Genomic DNA, 22,131 nt, shown 5'->3' on the forward strand with positions numbered 1-22,131 from the left:
TAGATGGCTGGCGTTACCTAAAAGGCCGTTAAGCCAAGAAGAGGAAGATATTAACTTAAGAGGATGCGACAAATCATAATTATAGCACAGACTTGCATACATTTAGGCGTGTGCTATGACCCAAAATCAAACTCAGTCAAATGTTATATTTTTTCTAAAGAATAAACAACAATTATTTTGCTCGTAACAATAAATCCCATAATATTGTGCTTAAAATAAGCTTCCCAAAGCCATGTCCATGCTTTAAATCGCACATTAAATAGCTATTGATTATTTATGAACATTTTAAACGACACCGCTGCCAAGGTGGATTGATCAATATTTTGTTGTTTATTTGATTGCCTATAATTATACAGGAACCAAAAAAAAAAAAAGCAGGGTTGTTTTACCAACCGAGAAGCCGCTCTGCAATATATGCCGATGCTACCCATCATAACCAGTGTACTATACGGCGTGGCTTTACGTGTTAAATTTAAACACTACACTCTACGTAAATGTGAACATTTTGGCTCAGCTCACGTAAGTTGCTTGCCCAACCGGTTTCGCAAAAATGAAACACAGCGAGAAAAAGTCAATTTCAACGATAATGGTGGTGGCTTAGGTGACTCGACATGCCCGAATCGGTCGTCTGGTCTACAAAACATTGGGCTGCCGGTTTCTTCCGTCTATCGGTGGTTTCGTTCCAGTCCAGTTTTGGCACCGAAAAACTTTCACATCTGGGCCCGGTTGCTGTTCGTGCCCGTTTTGGCTCCGGAGGAACGGTACGGTTGTTGGATGAAAAGGGATTTTTTTGATAAATTTGTTGGTGACGATGGGCGCCGGGTTTTGTCGACACACTGGTGTTGACACACCTGTCAGTGGAGTGTATTTTTATTTGGCTCTTTTTTTTTTCTTTTGGTTTATAATTTTAGTATACTCGCCAGGATTCGCGCTGACTCTATGGCACGTTTGCCAAATGACATGACCTAACAATGCCCCGAAGGGAGTGATGGGTGTTTTGTGGACGCATCGGCGCGAACATTATCTAGCACAGATAATTTGCACCCGTCGGATAGATCTGTGTCAAGCGTGGCGTTGTCTGGGAACGGCCATACGGTGCAAATTATTAAACATAGATAGAGGGTGACGTATTTTATATGGAACGATACAAAAAGGATCCATGCAAGTCGTGATGGTTTACAAATTAGAATGATTTTTATCAAAAATACTGCTTGGTATAGTAGCATGGGAGATGCGGACGCTTAAATGTAGGTAATAAAATATTAATAAAAAAGTAATAAAAATTTTTTCAAGTATTTGTTAAAAGTATTCAGGATTAAAAATTTTCTCTGAAGCTCAAACAAACACAATTGATGTTAAAAAATATTATTTGCGGTACAAAAAACATTACCGCTAAAAGGAAAAGATAGACGCCTAAATGTAGGCAATAAAAAAATATGTGTTTAAAATAATTAATGAAGCAAGCCGCACTACGCATGCCGTAAACATTAAAAAATAGGAGTTTTATAAAAGCTGACTAAGTTTCCTATAAATATAATAAACTCGGAATGACTAAACATTAAAGACTATGCAAAAAACCATTTTTTGCTCCTTTTTTTTAGCATAATCAGCACGAAATTCACGTGATGCGTCGTCTTCTATTTTTACATTGTTGCTCACGCCAATACACGCAGGTACGGCTGCATTATATGGTCATACCATGGCACACCGTACGCCGTAAATTGCATTGTGGGTTCTAATTGTCCTCCTCCTCGGGAGGACCTTTCAGAAGCCATACCCGGCGAACGATGAAACTTAAGTTGACTCAAAACGGAGCACAAAAAAAAAACCCCTGTACGGAGCAAATAAAACAAACTCGTCCACCGCACAGCTCGTCCACAGCTGCGTGCGAGGGCCAAACGCAACTAAAGCAAACGTGTTCGTGTGTGACATATGGCATTAGAACACCTCTATTTGCGGACGCACCGGTAGAGGTGTCGAACTGGTACTGCGGCCCAGTTGCTTTAACTCTGTGCTAGAGAGACACCCGCTTGAAAGAGGACACTGGCATCGGGGAGCATTGGGAAAGCAAAAAAAAAAGGAATTCACTGAAGGTAGGACGCCAGAATTTAGAAGCGAGAATATGTGTTACGAAATATTTATGGAAAAATCGATGCCAACCGTAGTACTGCCGCGTGCGCTTCTGATTCAACATCAACAAAGGATGGTTCCGGACGGCAATTTGCTCCCGTACATTACGCAAGAGACGTGGCAAGCGAAAGGTGGATGCACGAGAAAAAGCTGTATGAAAAGTCTCCAAACTTCACGCGACACCGAAAGGCTGGTGCTGACGTGCGTAAGCTGGACCTTGCTCGCGGACTAGCGTGCAGCTGGATGATGGTTCGTTTGTTCCTCTCGCCGGTGCGGATTTTGCGTTTGGTCTTTCGGTGTCATTTTCTCCGAGTCAGATGTCACCATCCATTTCACTGTGGGCGATAATAATATGGTACCTGATGTGAAGGGTTTCGTTTTTTCATTCTACTGTACGCACTTCCCTTACACGATGCCAAACGCGTGACCCGAACACATTGTGCATTTGGGAATGTTTTCACGCAAGGTTTGGGTCACCTCTGAGTGGTAACGAATTTGTAGGGCAAGCTATTGCTCAATGCAAAAGGTTCTATCAAGGTAAAATAAAGTTATGACTTTATATTTACAAATACATATTTTAAAACACATATTTTAGTTTGATTACTTGAGGGCTAATAATCAGTATATAAAAAGTGTAACCGCTACTATCTAAAAAGGCTTGGAGCTTTTTTTATTCTGACGTTGATGTGTCATAAGCCATGGTCCAGTAGAAAGGTTTGATAAACCAAATAATGCCGAATTCGGCAAGCAAGGAAAGTCGGGGAATTTTTCTACAAATCTAGGACAATAATCTTGAAGATTCTAGAAAGATCTTTACTCAATTCCTATTTTTTATCAGTCCAACTCTAAGATAAAAACCTCTTCATTTCCTTATGAAGATTTTCATTTTATTTTTTAAAAGGCTTTACTTTTTTACTCCACAGTAAAGTTTTTACTACCACCAACTTCATAAATTAGTACTCAATTTTGGATTCGTACGCACCATTCCTGGTACGCAGGAGAAAACTCAGCACAATTCACATTGCAATCCAATCGTAGCATTTTAAAAACTAATCTCTTCTAGCGTGTAGTAATCACAGCACTAATGTATGCTAACTTACGACGCTTACAAGAAGCACTTGGTCTATTCACAGGAAAGCATCAACATAAGACTTCACCTATCCAGGCTTAAAAAAATCATTAATGCAACGATGAAACTCAGAATGAACCAGTTTCAACAGTTTTTACAGTTTTAATAGGATTTTTTCATAGAGAGGGTTTTACTACGAATTCGTAACCTGAAGAACAAAACTATACTTTTGACAAATGGGAGGTATATTTTATTTTTATCACTTCAGGACTAGCACCTGAGTAAATGAAGTACATGAGGATAAGGAATGTCAGTTTTCTGCTAATTTTCGAAAGATTGTATAAACGATACCGTCTACCGATCGAGGAGACAGGTAGTAATTTACATTCGACGCCACCCATACACATCCTATCTAATGTTTAGCGATCGCCTCCAGCTATGCAGTAATTACCTTTTCCGTTAACGTTATCCGAAATATGAAGCACTACAGCTGAGTAGAGAATAATCCATCGCTTCACCGCATCAGGTCATGGCCGTTTGGGGTGGGATCATTGACGGGGGCACACTAAGAAGGTTCTGACATATTAGTAGGCTAATTAACAACGTACGATACGACACTTCATTTTCTCGGCAGCTATTTTCCCTTCCTTGTTGCACTTGTTTTAGCACAGACACACACGCACACAAAAGCTTTCTTTATGCTTCACTTTGATTCGATCTTTTCGACTTCTTTTCTTCTCCTTTCCTTTTTTTTCTTTTTCTACGTTCGATCACCACTACATGCACGACGGCATGAAATGCAGGAGGTGGTTCCGAAAATCACATTATTTTATTTTCACACACTTCACACTTTGCTCATACACCCGGACACCCGCACACACACACACACACACTCGGCTAAAGGGGCCTTGGGCTTTGACGACACTTGACCCGTACGATCGTATCGATTTTCACACCAAACCACTCATTCTATCTTAGGATTATCACGCGCGCACTGCCACTTGTTTAGTTCGTGCCAAATTGCATTTCTATTTTGCCTATCTGCGTACGTACGGCACACCGTATTCTTAACACCAGTATCAGCACTGCAAATATGGATGAGATTTACTGTCGATGAGATGTTGCCCGGTACGTGAAATGGCTCGATGCAACATGCTTCGCCGATTTAATATCAATCGGGGATAGAGAGGACAAGTGCTAGCTGTGTGACATGCGCCCGCAAGCACGATTGCAACACTGGAATGCTTAAACGAGCGGACGAGGCAGACGATCCAACCGCCGAACCGTTCCGCAAGGTAACAAGTGACGTAAACTGGTGGTAACTAGAAGAAGCTGGTGCACGAACTTGTGAAAGCATTTCGCTCAACCAAGTACGTGATGCGGTGGTGAATAAATAAAGAAAGGTTTTTGCTGCTTTTTTTTTTGGGGGGGGCCCTTAAAAACTTCCTGCAGAGAAAAAAAAAAACTCCTGCTCCAATGTGCATCATCGATGCCGAAGGCGAAAGCGATAGAGAAGATAAAGTGTGCATCCGCTCTATTTCCCGACCTGCTTCCTTATCAACCGGTGTGACGCGAGTTGGTGGTGAAAAATAGAAATAAAAACAGTACAAAGGAATGCTGGACAGCATCCCCTCTCTTATCAGTGCACACTTCCTTTTCCGATTTTCGTCCGGCTGTTTCTTTTTTTGTTTTCGCGGCTAATCGTCGTCGCATAGAGGACACGGTTACGGTTTAGAGCGTTTGTTTCACTTTCTGGCTCATTGACACAGTTTCTCTTGGCCCGGGATTTTGTCATCGTCTGCATAGATATACTGACCGTGTCCTGGATGTTCGTAACCTTTAACAAACAACAAAAAGCTCTCCCTCGCGAATGCAAAGTAGCACGTCAGCAAAAATTTGACGTAAAAGATGGCCCTCGCCGAAACAAAACTGCAAGACAAAGCTACTACTGCTGCTGCTGCTGCTGCTGCTGCTACTGTTGCTGCACTGCTGCACACGTACACTTTGCTCACCCGAACACTCAAACACAGACACATACACACAGAAAAGAACGTGTAAGGCTCGAAACTTTGTTCCTTGTTTCTGGCCTTGAGATGCACAACCGTGGCCGAGAGTGGACGAGAGTACTGTGTTATCCCGCGCACATCTCTTGCTTTTCCAGTCGAGTGACCCTGAGCACAAACTTCCCGGTTTTCATTCCGCCTCTTCCCTCGGCTCTGGGGCAGCCGCACACTACCTCGTGACCTTTTCGCAAGGTGAGCAAGTGCGTGCGTGCGTCTGCTCCAATTATCCCGAGATATCCCGTGAGCTTCGAGAAGGTGTTAACTAGAGATCAAAGCGAGCACATCAAACGAATTATCACGAAGGTGGAGGTAAGCTTGGTCAGCTCGTGGAACATGCAACCTTCGGCATCAGGACACACGGCGACACGTCCCATGGAAACTGTCACGTCCAAACGCACCAGCAAACCTGATTCACGGTCGAATTGCAACGCACACTAAAAGCGGGGACGAATGTGACAAGGTGCGTGTTGCAAAGAAGTAAGAGCTGATGTGGGTGTGTGTGTATGCGCGTCATCATCATCGTGATTGTGCCTAACGCAAACGTCATTTGCAAAATGCTCCCGAAATGCTTCGCCCGAACCGTGTGCTGACGTTCAACTTTCAACACTAAACATGTCACTTTTGCAGTTGCTTTTTCGCAAATCTCACCTCTCCCTTTCTTACCGTTCTCTCTCTATCACACAGAGATACAATCCCACTCCCACACTTATACCAATTGTATCTTTGGCTTAAAATTTTTGGTCTGTGTGTCATATCCCGTGTATCGGAAGGTTTTCCGTTCGTCCGGAAAGGAAGAACAGAAAAAAAATTGGGAGAACTGTCAAAAAACCGTCGTTCCTGTTCCGAAACGCCTGCGCCCTGTACGTTTGCTCAACCACCCTCTGTGTACCGTTTGGACGGTGCGTCGACCATTACGACCAAGCTTTCCCACGGTGCTCTTGGAAAAGGCGTGCTTTTTTCTCAGAGCATAGGCAGCAGGTTCCATTCGCTCTCGCTTCTTCTCTCACTGTTGGAGGACTTCAGCAAATCTGCGTGTGAATCTGCTGCTCGTGTGTTGGATCGGATCGGTATACAGTTACGCGAACATGTAACAAGCCAAATGAAACCTTGTTCCCTGTTTAATCTTCTTGCTCGAAACAGAACAATTTCTTTCGCATTAAAGCCTATTAAAGCAAGCAGGTGATGGCATGGTGCCCGTTGCAGAGTTCTGCTGGGTTGAACTGTGATGAATGCAAGCTGTCGAACTGATTCCGTAAAGTTAGTCAGAAAACAATTCCAGGCGTAGCGATATATTGCCGTAACAATTTCGTTTTCATCATTTTTGAGGGGGAAAAATGCGAAAATTGTGTCAAACCATTCGCCGTGAAATGGAAATACTTGCATGAAACTTTGCACGAGTTAGACATTGATGTTAAAGCATATGAGAAGAAGTAAACTAAGTATGTTTCATCCTGTGGAAAGTCAACAAATAAAGAAGTCATTATGTATATTTTTTTTGCACAATTTGAAACATTTCCAAACACACACTAAACATCCAAATCGACGCTTAGATTAATTGTGCTTTACTGCAGACAGTGCCAGTTGTTGGCACAGCTATCATAAGTAGGATTTTCTTAAAAATTTGATTAATGTATTGCATAACAAAATTCAACAAAATGAATAAACGTAAATATCAGATTAGCTTTGCTTTTTTTTGGGAAATAAATATGCTACTGGAGGCGCCCAGTACTTTGTACTAAACCTGAACGAGGAAAGCAATTACTATGATGTTATGCTTTTGAATCTCATCATAATCTTCAACATCATTGCGTAGAACATAATTTTTTTTGTTCATAATGGATTTTCGTTCTTTATTGGAAATTTGTTATGAATAGTTTAAACTTATTAGCAATACGGCCAGGCCGTTCTTACGAAAAAAAAGTTTTAACTTCAAACCATGTTAACATAACTTGTAAGTTATTCAAACGATGTCACCCTCTATATGTGCATGTCTAATGGCTGTATAAAATAATTATGCTTACCGCGCATAAAACAAAACAATTCAATCAGTTAAAACTAATAATTAATTCTGCTACACCACTTGTTTTTTGCATTCTGCTTAGCACTGAAGTATTAGGCGCCTCCACTGAAATGCTTGAAAATGGTTTTGGACAGCAATCAATACGAAAATTAAAGCATCTTTTGTGTACATAGCAAAGTCCGTTATTAATTTTCTTTTTGAGGGAAAAAGCAGCACACACACCACCCCAAGTCGATCAATATGCAAACATAAATCTTCCCTCACACGGAACTAATCAATTTACACGCTGATAAGTCAAGAGGCGACGAAATCATCCCTCGTCCGACGAACACACACACACGCATGACGGCGCTCGGTCCAGACAAATATCTTCCAATCATCGTCGAATCGATCGAATAAATAAATCCAAATCTCATGCAAATACAGCGCAGAAACACCGTTTCATCATGGTTCGCTGATTCACCGAACCAGCGTAAGATAACACGGGCGCAGAACGGCCCATTCTTGATTAAATTTCATCACGTTTTATCATCCACGGTGCGATACGGTGGGACTGTGCGTTGTACGGTGGAACAACGGCGAATTAATCCTTCCCAAAATGATGGCTCATTTGGAAAGCGGTGCTGTTCACGGTTTGTACCGTTTGTAGTAGGGAAAGTCTGGTACTCCTTGGCAAGCAGAAGATGATTGGTCGGTCTCGCATGATCAATCATCAACCGCACATCCATCGACACGTGCAAAAGCGTCCCGGTGATGCTCGTGTTGGACTACCCATTTTCCGGCATCGTTCCAGTGCAAGAGACGGTGGACTGCCATATGGAAAGCGGAACAATTTTCCATAATAGCTCGTCGTTTCGTTGTGCTACACCCTGTCCCCCCAGTCCAGGGCTCGTTTTCTGGGAACAGTCTGGGATGGTTTGGGTGTACGAAAACATACAACTCCGATCGTTAGAATGCCATCTCCTCCGTTGGGTGTTATCTCCCAAACCCTGCAACGTTGCAGCAAAAAAACAAAAAAAAAACGGACTAAGAACCATTTTGGGGGAAAAGTTGTGTGGCCTAATTTTGTACAACTTCTTGTTTTGTTTTTCTGTTTCTGCTTGGCGGCGTTGTTGCTCTTCTAGCTGGTACGGATGTATCAGCCCATGACCACCATTATAGGGGGGAGAAGGGGCGTGAAGTCAAGGAACAAAAAAGAAATGGATTGCAATGGAGAAAAAGTATAGATACAGAAAAAGAAAAACGTAAAAAAACACATATACACGCTGAGATAGGATCGTCGTTCTGAAAATGAATATTCGTATGCAGGGCACGACTATGATGTTGAACTTTAGTATGCTCTCTAGTGTGTAGGCCCACCACATTTGCTCTTGGTAGAGCATCGGCACACGGTCCCACAACTCCTTCCTTTGGTTTGTACTTTTTTGCCCCACCGAGTCGGACGACTGAAAAACGATCGTTTCCCTTCTGGCTTCGACCTTGCCAGCAATTCTCGCCGTTGCCACGCATTGCCAGATATAACACCACCCAAAGTCGACACAACGTTAATGTGGCGCAGGAAAAATAATGTCCCAGACCAGGGTTACGAGGGATGCATCGAATCAGCAGCGGTAGTCGCACAGTTCTGTACACTGTGCGCCAAAAATTTGCTGCCGAAATCGATCGAATCTTCTGACAGTGGCCGTTTAGTTACGAACAATATCGTCGACGACTTCCTGAAGGTCTTCTCTGTTCACCCCCAAAACGATTTCTGCTAGAGTTTGGCAAGTGAAGCAGGGGTGACGTTGTTCGGGAGGGTGGTTTAGAATAGGCATAAAACCGCGTAAGGCGAGCTAATTTATATGCTCCATCTTTGGAGCTTTTAGTTCTCTCGTGGTTTCTAATTTATTTCCTTTTTTTCTTCTTCGTCCACACAGTGAGGCTATGGCTATGTTCTGATTGTTCCAGAACATGTCTACATGATCATTGGAAAGCCCTGGGGTCCTATGTGTGTGTTTGTGTGGGAAATACTAGCAGGCAGGCATCGTAGGTCTCGTTTTGAAATAGGTTTCGATTTTGGGGCCAGAAGAGAGCTCACTGCTGGCCCGCTCGTTGTGAAATTGGCAAGTATCGTTCGATGGTAATAAGAATGGTGATGGTTAGAGCTTTTAGCAAATTTTATTGGTTTTTCTTCTATGGCAGCGACCGTGGAGGGAACGGGAGCGATAGTGCTTTTTGGGAAAGTGATTTTAATTGTTCATATATGCATGCTAGTTCATTGGATGGAATTTAATTTTCATCAGCAAATTGATGAATGGATCTTTTTGTACGACTTTTCGGAACGATGTTTGTTTTGTACTATGTTCTCTTCAATCAATCAAAAGGCAATCACTAAAATCGCAGAAGAATGAAAAATTTGAAATACTGACGGAGCTCAAATGATTAGTGTTATCTGTGCTAATACCAAGCATGAGAGGCTTTGCAAGGCTTCTTAATCAGTTACGGAAAAATAGAAAATTTAGACACTGTAAAGTGATAACGTGGGACAATAAAGTAGTGAATGCATAGTGAAAAACGTAGGGGCGGTTTAGTGAGCGAGGAGACTGGCTAACCAGCTAAGGGTACAACGAAGTCCAGGAAAACAAGAAATCATATCAGTACATGGTAATATTTATGAGCCATAGAAGAAGGCAAAAGTGTTGTTCTGAAGCTTAAGACCTAGTCCTATGCCAAAGTAATCCATGCACCTCCAATCCATGCACCTCTTGTTGATGTGAAGATGATCTTCAAAGAGAACGTAAAATCTTCAAAATATGCATTGTACAAAAACTTATCCATCTTATCCTACTCTACTTTGTCTTATTCGTTTAAGTAAGTATGCGTCGGTGCACTTTAAAAGCGCTTGTAAATATAGCAGGTTTGACTCATTTGAAACTGAAATTAATTCAGTTGATTGATACAAAAGAGACTCTTAACTGGACTAATTGCACCATTAAATCCAATCCTTTGAACCTGATGTGATACAAACAAGAGCGAAATCAGCTACATTCCATTCCAAACCACGGTCCAGGATATTTGGAATAAATTCGCTAAACTTCCCTACATTTCACAGTACGATGAAATGGTAAATAAATGTTTGGTAAATTTCAATTCATTCAAAATTCTGAATAACAAATCTAGTAAACCACAACCAAACAGTCTTTTCACGAAAGCCATCATAACAAATCATCCCAGAACATTCCTAGCACACACACGTGGCAAACGTAAAAACCTCCGAAATAGCTTATTAGCAATGTCAATTAAGGAGCTGCGAAAATATCTTTGCCCTTCTTTCCCAGACCCAGAAAGCTTGACAATGAGTTACAAAAAAAGGAAAAACCCGACTCCAAAACTGTTTCATAAAGCACGCGAAAGAAAATCGATTCTCGGAGTTCCCGGACTTCCCATACGCCCCCTCCAAACAGGCAAGTAACGTCAAACGTTTGTACAGTGCACGCAAAATCCTCGCACAACAAACGGACTACACACGGCGACTACGAATTGGTTCACACAATCAAACTGGCAACAACCGTTGGAGCAAGAGAGGAAGGCGGGAGGGGAAGGGGAGAACATTCCCATAATCGTCCACCCACCCATTGCGGTGGCTACGGCGATTAAAGGTCGGCTTTTCACACCAGTCAGCCCCCGGTAGAAGGAAGGTTTTTGGAGGTTTTCCTTCGATTTACTAGCTGAGCTGAAATGGAAAATGAGAAGCATCACACACACACACTCGCTATCTGATCCCCTAATCCACGTGTACTAATTGTCGCACGGGGAACAATTAAATCATTCCTACCACGATCGGTAGTAGGTGTGTTGTGTAGTTAGTGACGTTGTTACTAAAAGCTTCTTAGTATTATGCTCTGCACGGTGTGTGTCGCTATTTGCCCTGGACACTGTACTACCAACACATTCTTGCAACGTCGCGTATACGCTCACACGCGTACGTGAGCGAACATCAAGTAAGCAGAGCGCTACTTCGACAGCACCATCAGGACATTCGCGTAGAGAAGCCTTCCCACGGTTCCAGACAACGACGTCGGTGTGTCGAGACTCCACGGGAACACACACGTCACACAGTGCGCACCAGCTCGTCTTCATTCCATTACACGCAACACACATATACACACACACACACACACACACGCCACCCATATACTAGCCAACATCCTTAGAAGGCGCCAACAAACACACACACACATTAGCACCGGTCCCGTCACAGTAGTAGGCGCTGCTTTTAGTAGACTCGGCTCTATCCGTGTGACTCTCTTCGGCAGACTATTCTATAAACACACACACGCAGCATGATTACACGCACGTATACACACACATAAACAGTTGCACTACGCACACAATCTCAACCCCTGTACGCCCTTACAACGTCACACACCCACAGACGAATCGTGTTGGATTCGCGCACCCCTACGGAACCACCCTGTGTGCTACTGTAGCTACTCCTGCACTGCTTCTACTGCTGCTGCTGTAGCCACCTTGCCCTAATTCCGCTCGCGCACACACAATAGGTGAAAGCACCATTTTTCACTTTTCCTTTTTGCTGCCTGCCAATTTCCAGTCGTTTCATCGACACACACACAAACGGTGAGCAACAACAACAGGAACTTGACTGGCAAAGCCTTTTTTCTTCGCCACTTGGAACGTTCCCACTGTGCGGCAGCATGTTTATACTTTGGGTTTTTTGGATGGCCCCACAGCGGATGGGCAAAGTCACGGGCTCACACCCACATTTTTCAGCGCCACAGACACACACACACACACGCGCGCACGTTTGACAGCGAATGATGTCCGTAAGCTGGCGCCCTTTAAGAAGGGTAGTGGATAAGTGAGGGGAAAAGGGAAGATTGAAGGAAGGCAACGTTTCCTTTGTGAAGGTAGCCAAGGGACACTGCTTTCAAAGTCAAACCCATCAGTGAGGGTGGGTGGGGGCTGGACAAGAATTTGTTATGTTACAACACTTTTTTCCAGGAGTTCCCCCGGATTTCTCGTTTTCTGGACGCTTATCTGTAGTGCTGGATATCGAATGTCTAGGTTCCCTGTGGAGGAACATAATCGCACAGAATACTTGGATCGATTCCGTTCGGTTTGTCGTGTCGTGGCTGCACGCCTTATCTCAAGCCGATTTGAAGTAACCTTTCCAAGAATGGACATCCGCCCTCCCGCTTTATGGTGATCGCTCTCTCGCTCTCTCGATCTCTCTCTCTCTCTCTCTGTCGCTTGCTCGTTTGTGCACTCACTTTCACACACCTTTTGGGGTACCATGTACAGCATTTACTACGTCCATTTGATGCCTTTTTTGCCCGTGGTTGCCCTGGGCCTATAGAAGCACGATACTGATTGTAGGCACTTTAGATTAGCTGTGCTTTTCAGCCAGGATGGCTGCTTTCCACTTTTTTCAGCCTTTCCGCAGCTGAAAGCAATTTACGGTGACAAACACTATCGGAATGTGCAAATGTAGCGAACTGGGTAGGAGGAAAAAAGAGAAACTCAACCTTGCGAAGTTTCCCCCGCGCCGTGTGGGTGTGTGCGATGCGGGAAGAAACGGTGATGAAAGAGGGAAGGTTATTGCCACCTCATTCACGGTTCACTTGGTAGGCAGGCACACAAAACAGCCTGTTAGTAGCGTAGTGGGGCTGCTGGGTGTCACACGGTGAAGCAATTATCCATGTTTTTATACTACGATTGTTTTCCTTCTTGCACACTTAGCGACTTTTATTTTAATAGATCCGCTCACTTTGCACTGAGCTGGTTAGCAATAGAATCTGGAATTGATTTTATATCCTCTATCCCCAGGACTTTCCCAAGGCAGGGGGTTGAACTGTAGTTGCGAATCGTACCGTCGTATGCTTTACTTTGAACGTTTCACCTCGAACTGAAGAAATTCATCATGGCTACTTCGCACGGAGTAATGGGAGAAAGAGAGAGAGAGTTTTGGTTGGTTTACACAAAAAGAGAGCGAGAGAGAGCTTTTCCAGTAGAAGCAATCTGACAGCTTGTATGCCACATCAAAACGAGAGAAAAGAAAAAGGAAATTTGTTCGAGAGTGCGCTGGTGCGCTGGTTTTGGAACGGAAAAGCCGGAGAGAAGGAAAACGTCAAAATCGGGAAAATCACACACACACACACACACACACACACACACACACACACACACACACACACACAAACACGCTTATGGCGTGAGAGAATGGAAAGAGATAGAACGAGGAACACTGATTGGCATGGGAAAGCTTTTAAAAGCTTGCGGGGAAAATAATGTACAAAGGAAAGTTTGAATTTTCGAAAATATTGACTCGAAATGTCACTTTTGAACAAGCTTTTTTTAAGTGACAAAAACGTCGGGCGCAATTAAGAGCATTTGAAACAACGGTAACTTGCGCGAGGAACGAATATATAGAGAGTTATTCTACTAATCACTACTTCAAATACGATTGGAATCAATGCTTCAATCACGTCCACGCTGCACTTGAATGGCGCATCTGGCGGGGAAGAATCTATCCCTCCACAATCCCTCAGAAATCGATAATGCTTCTTGACGCTATCGTGCAGAGGATTTCAATTGTTTGAGGGATTTTGATGCAAGCTGCACTTAGAACACAGCTAGAAGCTCGTGATACGTGTAGGACAGCCATCCATTTGGAGCCATGTGATATTAATGCCTTCGTAAAGATAGGAGAGTGTTCTATTGGGATCAAATTCCTGTTAAGGCTTCACATAATCTTTGCTATTTTTTTATCCATGATATATTGATGTACTAACTTGCTATGTAGAGTCACCTTCTATTGATAAGTATGTTATATGCTAATGCTCTACGCACGTGCGCGATTATATGCTCAAATCAACAGAAACTGACAGCACGTCTGATAAGAGCATTGTTTGCTCTGGCTCTTTACGGTGCTGCACTCGAGCTGCTGAAGGGGTTATCTATAGGCTCACAGCACTAGGATTCTCTACTCAGTTGAAGTTTACAGCTGAGCTCGCTCACACCTATTAAGCTTAGTGAGGATGGCCACACAACGAGGAGCTCTTGTTAGCTTACTGATCTTCTTCCAGTTATTTTACGCATCTTACGGTAGTATAGCAAAATGCAGCACTAGGACGCCTCGAAAATCTACATTTATCTAATTACTCCATCACTGTGCGTCAAATCATTCTAGCTTCCGTATCTCAGTGTCTGGTGTGTGGTTCAAATCAAGAAGGGTGTGTCGAAGGTTCACTGCAGTACATTGCAAACTGTAGCGATGGAAGTGATGCCTGCTTTACAAGTGTGACCGATGGTAAGAGGCTTTTGAAGTGCTACCTTTTTTCAGCTTTTTTTTTTTGTTAAAAGCTTACGTTTTTTCTGTGAATTTTCACACGTGAAGGTGTGCTATTGCGTGGGTGCTTATCACATTCGAATTGCACAAAAGAGGAAGGCCACGCGTGTATAAGCTGTTCGGAAAATGGATGCAACAATGTGTCCTGGCTTCGATGTGCACACTGTAACAATGCTGGACCAGAGAGTTGCACCGTTACACAGCTTGTTAGCTTTTGTGCTCAGTATCGATCCACCGATCGATGCTATGAGATAGTTGAGAGTGTTGAAAGTACCGTACTGAAGCCTATTGCAAAGGGTTGTGAGTCTTCGCTGGTGCTTGCGGGAAAACAGTGTGATGAACAAAACCGATGCATTTTAGGAAGAAATAGTACTAACTGCAATGTTCAAACTGCCTTGAAGCAACCAGCTCAGTGCCTAGTGTGCTCTTCGGAAGATGATTCTAATGATGAGTGTGTTAAAGGTACGATTCCTGCTCAGAATTGTGCACAGGAAAATGATGTTTGCTTTTCACGATTAGAAGGTAAGTGCGTTTTATAAACAAATAGAAGCTTTAGTAATGCTTTCGGTTCACAGGAAACGTTCTGGAGAGAAACTGTCTATCAACACTTCCTACTCCAGAGCAGGATGTATGTACCGGTGAAGATTCAACTTGCATCACCTGCAACGATCCTGGCTGTAATACCGATCATTTGCTTAAGTGCATTCAATGCAAAAAGTCAGATAATATAGAGTGTATTGACTTGGTGATCAGTAGCACACTGGACCCAACATTCTGTTCCAACTTCTTGCCCAACGCTCGTTGCTTTTCGAGAATTCTCGAAAATGATCTTGAGCGAGGCTGCAGCTCAGAGTCAGCCGCTATATGTGACGGAAATAATCGTTGTCTTTCGTGCGAATCGGATGGATGTAACGTGGAGTCAGAAACGTATCTGAATGATGTAGCTAAATGCTTTCGCTGCTCATCGAACAATGGAGATAATACGGTTTGTGATGAAGTTCATCTCGGAGCCGAGGAATGTGATCAGCTAGAAGATAGTTGTTTTTCTAGGGTAGAAGGTAAGAATTGTGCTGTTGTTGCTCATGTAATTGTCAAAAAGTACTCATACTCGGCCATTTTAAAGGTGACATATTGGAGCGGAACTGTCTGTTAACTCTTGCAGAGGATGATCAGCAAAAGTGTCGCAACGTGGAGGATACGTCATGCTATAGTTGTACTGGTCATGGATGCAATCAGTATCCAAGGATTAAGTGTTATCGCTGCTCAAGCCTTCTTGATCCTCGCTGCACTAATCCAGAAGAAACTGATCTTGAGCATACATTTTGCGATAGTTTCCTGCCAGATGATCGATGTTATGCTAGGATAGTGGATGACAATGTCCAACGAGGTTGTGAGGTTGATTTGGCCAACAACGGAGAAGATGTGTGTGCAGGAAATCCGATGTGTATCGCTTGCCACACAAGTGGCTGCAATGGTGTGGACGAGAATGAGTTGCGAAACATGGCCATGTGCATAAGTTGCAGTACGGAGAGGGATGGAGAGGAGTGCGACAAAGCCACGATGAATGCGCAAGAATGTGATGACTTTGAGGATGTTTGCTATACGAGAGTAGTAGGTAGGTGGTATGGAAACGTGTTGGTCACTAACCTAGCCAAGATAATTTATGTACTCTTTCCTTGATAGGTGAAAACCTTCAAAGAGGATGCTTACAGATGCTGGAAGAAAGTGAGCAAGTCATCTGCCGTGATACATCTGATCCTTCCTGTGTTACATGTCAATCTCCTTCCTGCAATAATCAGCTATGGTTAAAGTGTTTAAAATGCAAAAAATCAGAGTCTGCTGACTGTGTTGATCCTCCAGCGGCTTCTCTGAATGATTTTGCCTCATTCTGTTCTAAGTTTGAAGAGCAAGGCTCTTGTTACGCCAGGATCACTAATGATGATTTTGAAAGGGGTTGTTCCGTGGAGTTGGCGAATCCGGCAGATGTTTGCACCGGTAATGTAGCTTGTGAAACATGCACAACGGAAAATTGTAACGTACAAACGGAAGACTCTCTAAAGAGCACCAGTAGATGCGTTCAATGTACTTCGATGGATGAGAATTACGATTGTAATGAGCAGTTTCCTGAGGCAACACTATGTCCAGAAAAGATCGATAAATGTTTCACGCGTATATTTGGTGAGCTTTTTAAAAAATTGGAAGATCGTTGAAGATAATGATGAGATTTCTTCCTTTCAGATGGCATACTAACAAGAAGCTGTTTATCGTTGCTTGAAGACACCGAACAGCAAAAATGCCTCAATCCAAACGATCGCTCTTGCATCGTATGTGAAGAACCTGGATGCAATCGAAACCATTGGGCAAAGTGCCATCAGTGCGATCAATCCATCTCGAACGATTGTGTTAGCGAACAGCCTGAAAGTGATGCAGAATTCTGCAAATCTTACAGCACCGACGAGAAGTGCTTTACAAAGATTGATCAAAATAAACAGCTTGCACGTGGATGTCTTTCGGATGTTGGGACAGAGGAAGAGCTTTGCGGTGATGCAGCAACTTGTGTCACCTGCGCTGGCGATTCCTGCAATAAGCTGCCCGAAACGTCGTTCGTGTACAGAAAGTGTCAACAGTGTACATCAGCCGATGTGAAGTGTTTGTTGGGAACGATCGAGAGCCAACCATGTCCTGTACAAGATGATCTTTGCTATACTACCGTAAACAGTGTTAATCTTCTCGAGCGAGGGTGTCTATCGATGTTGAGTGTTGAAATGCAGGCAAGCTGTAAGAACGAAACAGATCCTTCGTGCATCGTGTGCTCTGAAGATGGATGTAACGAACTTCGATGGCCAAAGTGTTACCGGTGTCAAAGCTCACCTTCGGATGAAAGCTGTGATCGCCAACTTGTGCCAGATTTGGTGAAATTTTGTTCTTCCTACCATGAGAGTACCTTATGCTATGCAGCAGTTCAAGATGGATTTGGTAGGTTGAAAAAGACTCCTCAACTACCTAAAGTAGTAATTGATCGGTATCCTTTCAGTTACAAGAGATTGTACGATCGAGCAGGTAAACATTTGTGATGGCAATAACCGGTGTGTGGCATGCAGTGAAGAAGGATGTAATGATCTTCCAAAACATGAACTGGATGTTGTTCATACCTGTTATCACTGCCGCTCGGACGTTGATGACTGTGATAATCTTATCGCAGATCATGTCCAGGAATGCAGAGATCGTACCGATCGATGCTTTACAAGGGTTGATACTGATCTGAACCTTCATCGTGGCTGTGTGTCAGATATTGAACCAGGTGACTGTGACAACAGTGAGCGTTGTTTGATTTGCAGCGATAATGATTGCAATAATGACCCTTGGGCAAGCTGCTTCCAGTGCAGCAACGCGACTAGTGAGGAGTGTTCCAGCAAACAAACGACTAGAGACAATCTCAAGTACTGTCAACGGCACGGGACGCGTGGCGAATGTTACGCCATGCTCAATCAAATGGAATGTAAGTATTGCTTTTCGTTAGCAAGCTTCAAAATAGGCTTAACTTCTCCATACATCTAAACGTTAGTTATACGAGGCTGCACGCCCGACCTTGACGCTGCCATGTGTGATTATCCAAACGAATGCATTCAGTGTGAGGGGGATGGATGCAATCAAGGTTCTTCGAAAAGTTACTTTAACCCAGCGCACTGCATGCAATGTCACTCGGATATTCACATCGGATGTACAAATGGGACAGCGTCGCCGGCACCCTGCGACGATCCGGACGATGTATGCTTCTATCGACGAGCCTCATCGAAAGCCATTCATCGTGGATGTTTGTCAGAGCTGACAGCAACCAATCAAATGCTTTGCCAGAGTTCGGCCAGTCTAACCTGCCATACGTGCGATGGGAATGGATGCAACACACCAACATGGCGAAGCTGCTATACGTGCAGCAGTGTCGTGGAAGATTCTTGCAAAGCTAAGCAAACTGATGACATATTCCTAGATTTCTGTGTTAAAATCGACGACGATTGCTTCGAGGACAACAACGATGGGGATGGTAATTTGAATTTTAAAACATGTCTACTCCTGTTACTTTTTCTAAAAGTATGTCCCTTCTCGTAGTAAATCGAGGATGTGGAAGACACTATTGTGCACATAAGCAGACCTGCGTCGAATGCGCCTCGGATGGATGCAATTCACAGCCGGAAGCTGATCTACGACCATCGCATTGTTTGGTTTGTGATTCAACTGATCCTTACTGTGCGAATGGGACAAGTACTGATCAGTTCTGTGAGCATCTCAACGAACCGTGCTTCACGATGGTTGGCAATGGTTTGTAGCAGGGAAATTACTGTGAAGTGTCTCCCCATTACAGTATAGCTTTTTCTTTTTCGTGTCAGATGACATTCTTGTGCGTGGCTGCTTTGCAACGCTCGAGGATCCTTACAAAAGGATTTGCTTGAACGAATCGGACAGCAGCTGCATAGTGTGCAACGGGAACTCATGCAATCGTGAGCCCTGGCGACAGTGTGTACAGTGTCGATCGTTGGAGCTCGATCACTACTGTTCCCGGGCGACGAGCGTGTTGAAATCACACTTTTGTCCACGATTTCGACGAAATGATCTCTGTTACGCGAAGGATGTAAATGGAATAGGTAGTATTCGGGTGCTTTCCGATGATTTCAAACTTCTTAATATTTTTTTACAAATTTGTTTCACAGTAATGCGGGGTTGTCAATCAGACTACATCGCGATGGAGAATCCCTGCAAAGGATTAGATAGTAAGGACTGTTATATATGCAGCACTGATCATTGCAATCTGAAGTCACTAAACGGTGTTAATCATGTTAAATCGCCAGCGATTTTAATGTTTGTTGTTCTAGCGATCGTCCATGGATTCCTCATTTTGCTCTAAACACTGGAAAAGAGGAGCGCATGCTTCTCATGTATAACATCCAGCAAAACTAGCTAGTCAATATTTTGCTTTTGTGTATAAATGTTCTCATACAGTATGTATCTCAGCTTTAAAATAAATAGTGTGCAAAAAATGTACTTCAATTCTTCTCACAGTCATTACCGTATCAGTACTTCATGCGGAAGGATTAATCGTACTTCTGAATGTTATCTACTCAAACAAACGGTAAAGCGTTTGTGAAATCTGATAGCTGGATTGGCACTCGCCTCACTCTTCAAATGGCGTCTAAACAATTCAACTGCTTTCTTAAGAGAGCGATAAGAGTATTCAGACAATGCCATCGTGCAAAGGCGTCTGTTAGTATTCTCTGTACCTTCCTAGAAAATTGATCTCAGAATGATCCATTTTTTGCTACTACTTTCCATTGCAGTGCAGACATCCACGGGTGGTAAGTGTTTCATTTTTCCAATAAACTTCTTATTAAAGCTTCTGTAATGCTATTGTTTTATAGCAGATGACACATTCTACTGCCATGCGTGCGTTTCATCCAGCTACAAGGATTGCGTTTGGAACCCATACACCTCCCTCACAAAGGATTGCGAAGCGGGAGATCTTGCTTGTGCTACTGTAATCCTACCGAACGGTCACACCTATCGCGGATGCTCGAAAGATCCCGAATGTGTGGCCGCTGGAGAAGGGTGCATTCTTTGTGACGTTTACTCGGGTTGCAACATTGATCGCTACCCTTCGGATAGACTAAGGTGCAACATCTGTCAGTCAAGTGTTTCGAACTCCTGTAAACTGTTACCCTATCCCAGACAGTTTGAGAAGCCTTGTGTAAGACACGTTGCTGGTGATCGTTGCGTTAGCGTGTTTGATGGTTTTCACGTTGCCTATCGGGATTGTTTGTCTTCGGTGCTTGAGGAGGATCAGCCAAAGTGTAACTCGCCAGAATCGCCAGTAGAGTGTGAGATTTGTTCGAGATGGAATTGTAACACTGGTACAGTCCGGCAAGATGATCGTTGCCTGCAGTGTACATCGAACATGACGCTCTGCTCTAGTGGAAGCCGAACAGCAACGGTTTGTAAAACACCTTCCGAGGGAAAATGCTACTCAAGAGTGGATGAGAAAGGATTCTTGGTGCGAGGATGTTTGTCGGACATTTCCGACCCGGAGCTGATGGTGCTTTGTGAGCAAAATGGAGGTGATTGCCTTGCTTGTGATGGGTCGGGATGTAATGCTGGGTTTCTTCCAACGAACACACTTAGCTGTATGCAGTGTGATTCACGGCAACGGGTCAGCTGTGCTCAGGAGCAAATTGACGATAGTAGTGTGCAGTACTGTAGAAGGCATGTTCAAAATGACCGTTGCTATGTACGAACTGATGTTGATGGAAGCCTTCAGCGCGGTTGTATGTCCGATTTAAGCAGTGAAACGATTTGTAATGATGAAGATGCATCGTCGTGTGACGCATGCAGTGGTAGTAACTGCAACAAGCAGGTATATCCTTCAAATCGATTGGCTTGTTATCAATGCAGCAATGAGCATACTTTGAACTGTGACGCCGAGCAACGTCGGGATGAGCTTTTGAAGTGTCGATATCATCGAAATGAGGATGGATGCTTTACAAGAATGTACGGCGATGCAGGTAATAATGTACGTGAAAATTCAAAAGCAAAGTAAATAACAAGATTTCTTTCAATTCTAGTCATTCGTGGCTGTATATCGGACCTCGGACAATATACGAATCCTTGCAAAGGATGGAAAAAGACTGACTGTCACACATGCTACGACGATGGCTGTAATTATGTTTCCCGAACGGTTTTACGAAATTCTAGCTCGCTTTTCGGGATAAGTTTGTGGACATTACATTGCTTTTTATTTTACTATTTCCTCATTATTTTCGGATAGTTTTCACAAACAAAAAAAAAAAATGCACAAAACCTCAAATAAATTTGCAATAGTTGTGTGTTGGGTTTTCAGTTTATTAATATCCTAATAAAATACTTACTCGCGTGCACGGGCGTGTTCCACGTGTGCTAGCGATTCTTTCTGTTGTATAGATCCAGAAATAGTTACCTCGTGCACGAAACTACCTCACACTTCCCTGAACTGTCTCGCTCAAAAACTTGCAAAGACACCGAACAAATAAACACTTCCAAAACTCTTCCAACGAGGGCACCTGGGTAGAAGGAGGTTTTACAATTCTAGTCTTGTGTTTGTGGATGAGTGTTTGTTAGTTGAAAGGTTTTCGCATAAGTTTATTCTCCTGATGCCATTGTCTCCATTTAATACCTTCAGTTATGTTTAATGCACCATCTAGAACTGATGCACGGTGTGTATATGATCGCCGCACTCAGTTGATCCCTTTGGAGTCAACTGCAATTCCGCTTCAAACCCTGAACCTACCCTTAAACGCTCTCTTACTGTTAAATATGTCGACTTTCTTAGCGTCTTATAGAATCTAAGATAAAATATCCTCACACAATATCTACCACGCGCAAGCGAGCGTTTGTGTGAGAAAGGGGGAATACTCTAACTGGATACGTATGGTATACGCGATAGATAAGATAGATGGTATCGGTTTGGGTTAAAAACAAG

General features: G+C 43.3%; 4 protein-coding genes across 14 annotated transcripts in view; 3 read left to right on the plus strand and 1 right to left on the minus strand.

Moving 5' to 3' along the window:
* Positions 1-3,822, minus strand: part of LOC126567868 (whirlin) — a 64,094-nt gene extending 60,272 nt beyond the window's left edge. For all 11 annotated transcript variants that reach the window (XM_050224200.1, XM_050224199.1, XM_050224198.1 and 8 more), the window contains exon 1: positions 3,651-3,822. The gene's annotated coding sequence lies outside the window, so the exon portion shown is untranslated. The remainder of the gene's footprint in view (positions 1-3,650) is intronic.
* The window catches only part of LOC126568338 (protein draper), a 305,035-nt gene that overhangs the window by 206,780 nt on the left and 76,124 nt on the right, over positions 1-22,131 (plus strand). The gene's annotated exons all lie outside the window — the stretch shown is intronic.
* LOC126567667 (proprotein convertase subtilisin/kexin type 5-like) lies at positions 14,320-19,530 on the plus strand. Its single transcript, XM_050223884.1, has 12 exons — positions 14,320-14,386; positions 14,472-14,591; positions 14,679-15,152; positions 15,206-15,688; positions 15,754-16,245; positions 16,314-16,808; positions 16,869-17,606; positions 17,665-18,129; positions 18,196-18,672; positions 18,738-18,947; positions 19,016-19,270; positions 19,337-19,530. The coding sequence occupies exons 1-12, from the start codon at positions 14,320-14,322 to the stop codon at positions 19,528-19,530; spliced, it is 4,470 nt and encodes a 1,489-aa protein (XP_050079841.1).
* Positions 19,865-21,441, plus strand: LOC126567668 (uncharacterized). Its single transcript, XM_050223885.1, has 4 exons — positions 19,865-19,886; positions 19,961-19,978; positions 20,042-21,178; positions 21,239-21,441. The coding sequence occupies exons 1-4, from the start codon at positions 19,865-19,867 to the stop codon at positions 21,439-21,441; spliced, it is 1,380 nt and encodes a 459-aa protein (XP_050079842.1).

Source organism: Anopheles maculipalpis, chromosome 2RL, assembly GCF_943734695.1.
Source record: "Anopheles maculipalpis chromosome 2RL, idAnoMacuDA_375_x, whole genome shotgun sequence".
Taxonomy (NCBI): Eukaryota; Metazoa; Arthropoda; class Insecta; order Diptera; family Culicidae; genus Anopheles; species Anopheles maculipalpis.

Coding starts and splice junctions, on each gene's coding strand:
- LOC126567667 (XM_050223884.1), top strand. CDS start 14,320: ATGGCCACACAACGAGGAGCTCTTGTTAGCTTACTGATCTTCTTCCAG. Junction 14,592..14,678: donor CTTTACAAGTGTGACCGATG/GTAAGAGGCTTT, acceptor TCACACGTGAAG/GTGTGCTATTGCGTGGGTGC. Junction 16,246..16,313: donor TTGCTATACGAGAGTAGTAG/GTAGGTGGTATG, acceptor TTTCCTTGATAG/GTGAAAACCTTCAAAGAGGA.
- LOC126567668 (XM_050223885.1), top strand. CDS start 19,865: ATGCCATCGTGCAAAGGCGTCT. Junction 21,179..21,238: donor AAGAATGTACGGCGATGCAG/GTAATAATGTAC, acceptor TTTCAATTCTAG/TCATTCGTGGCTGTATATCG.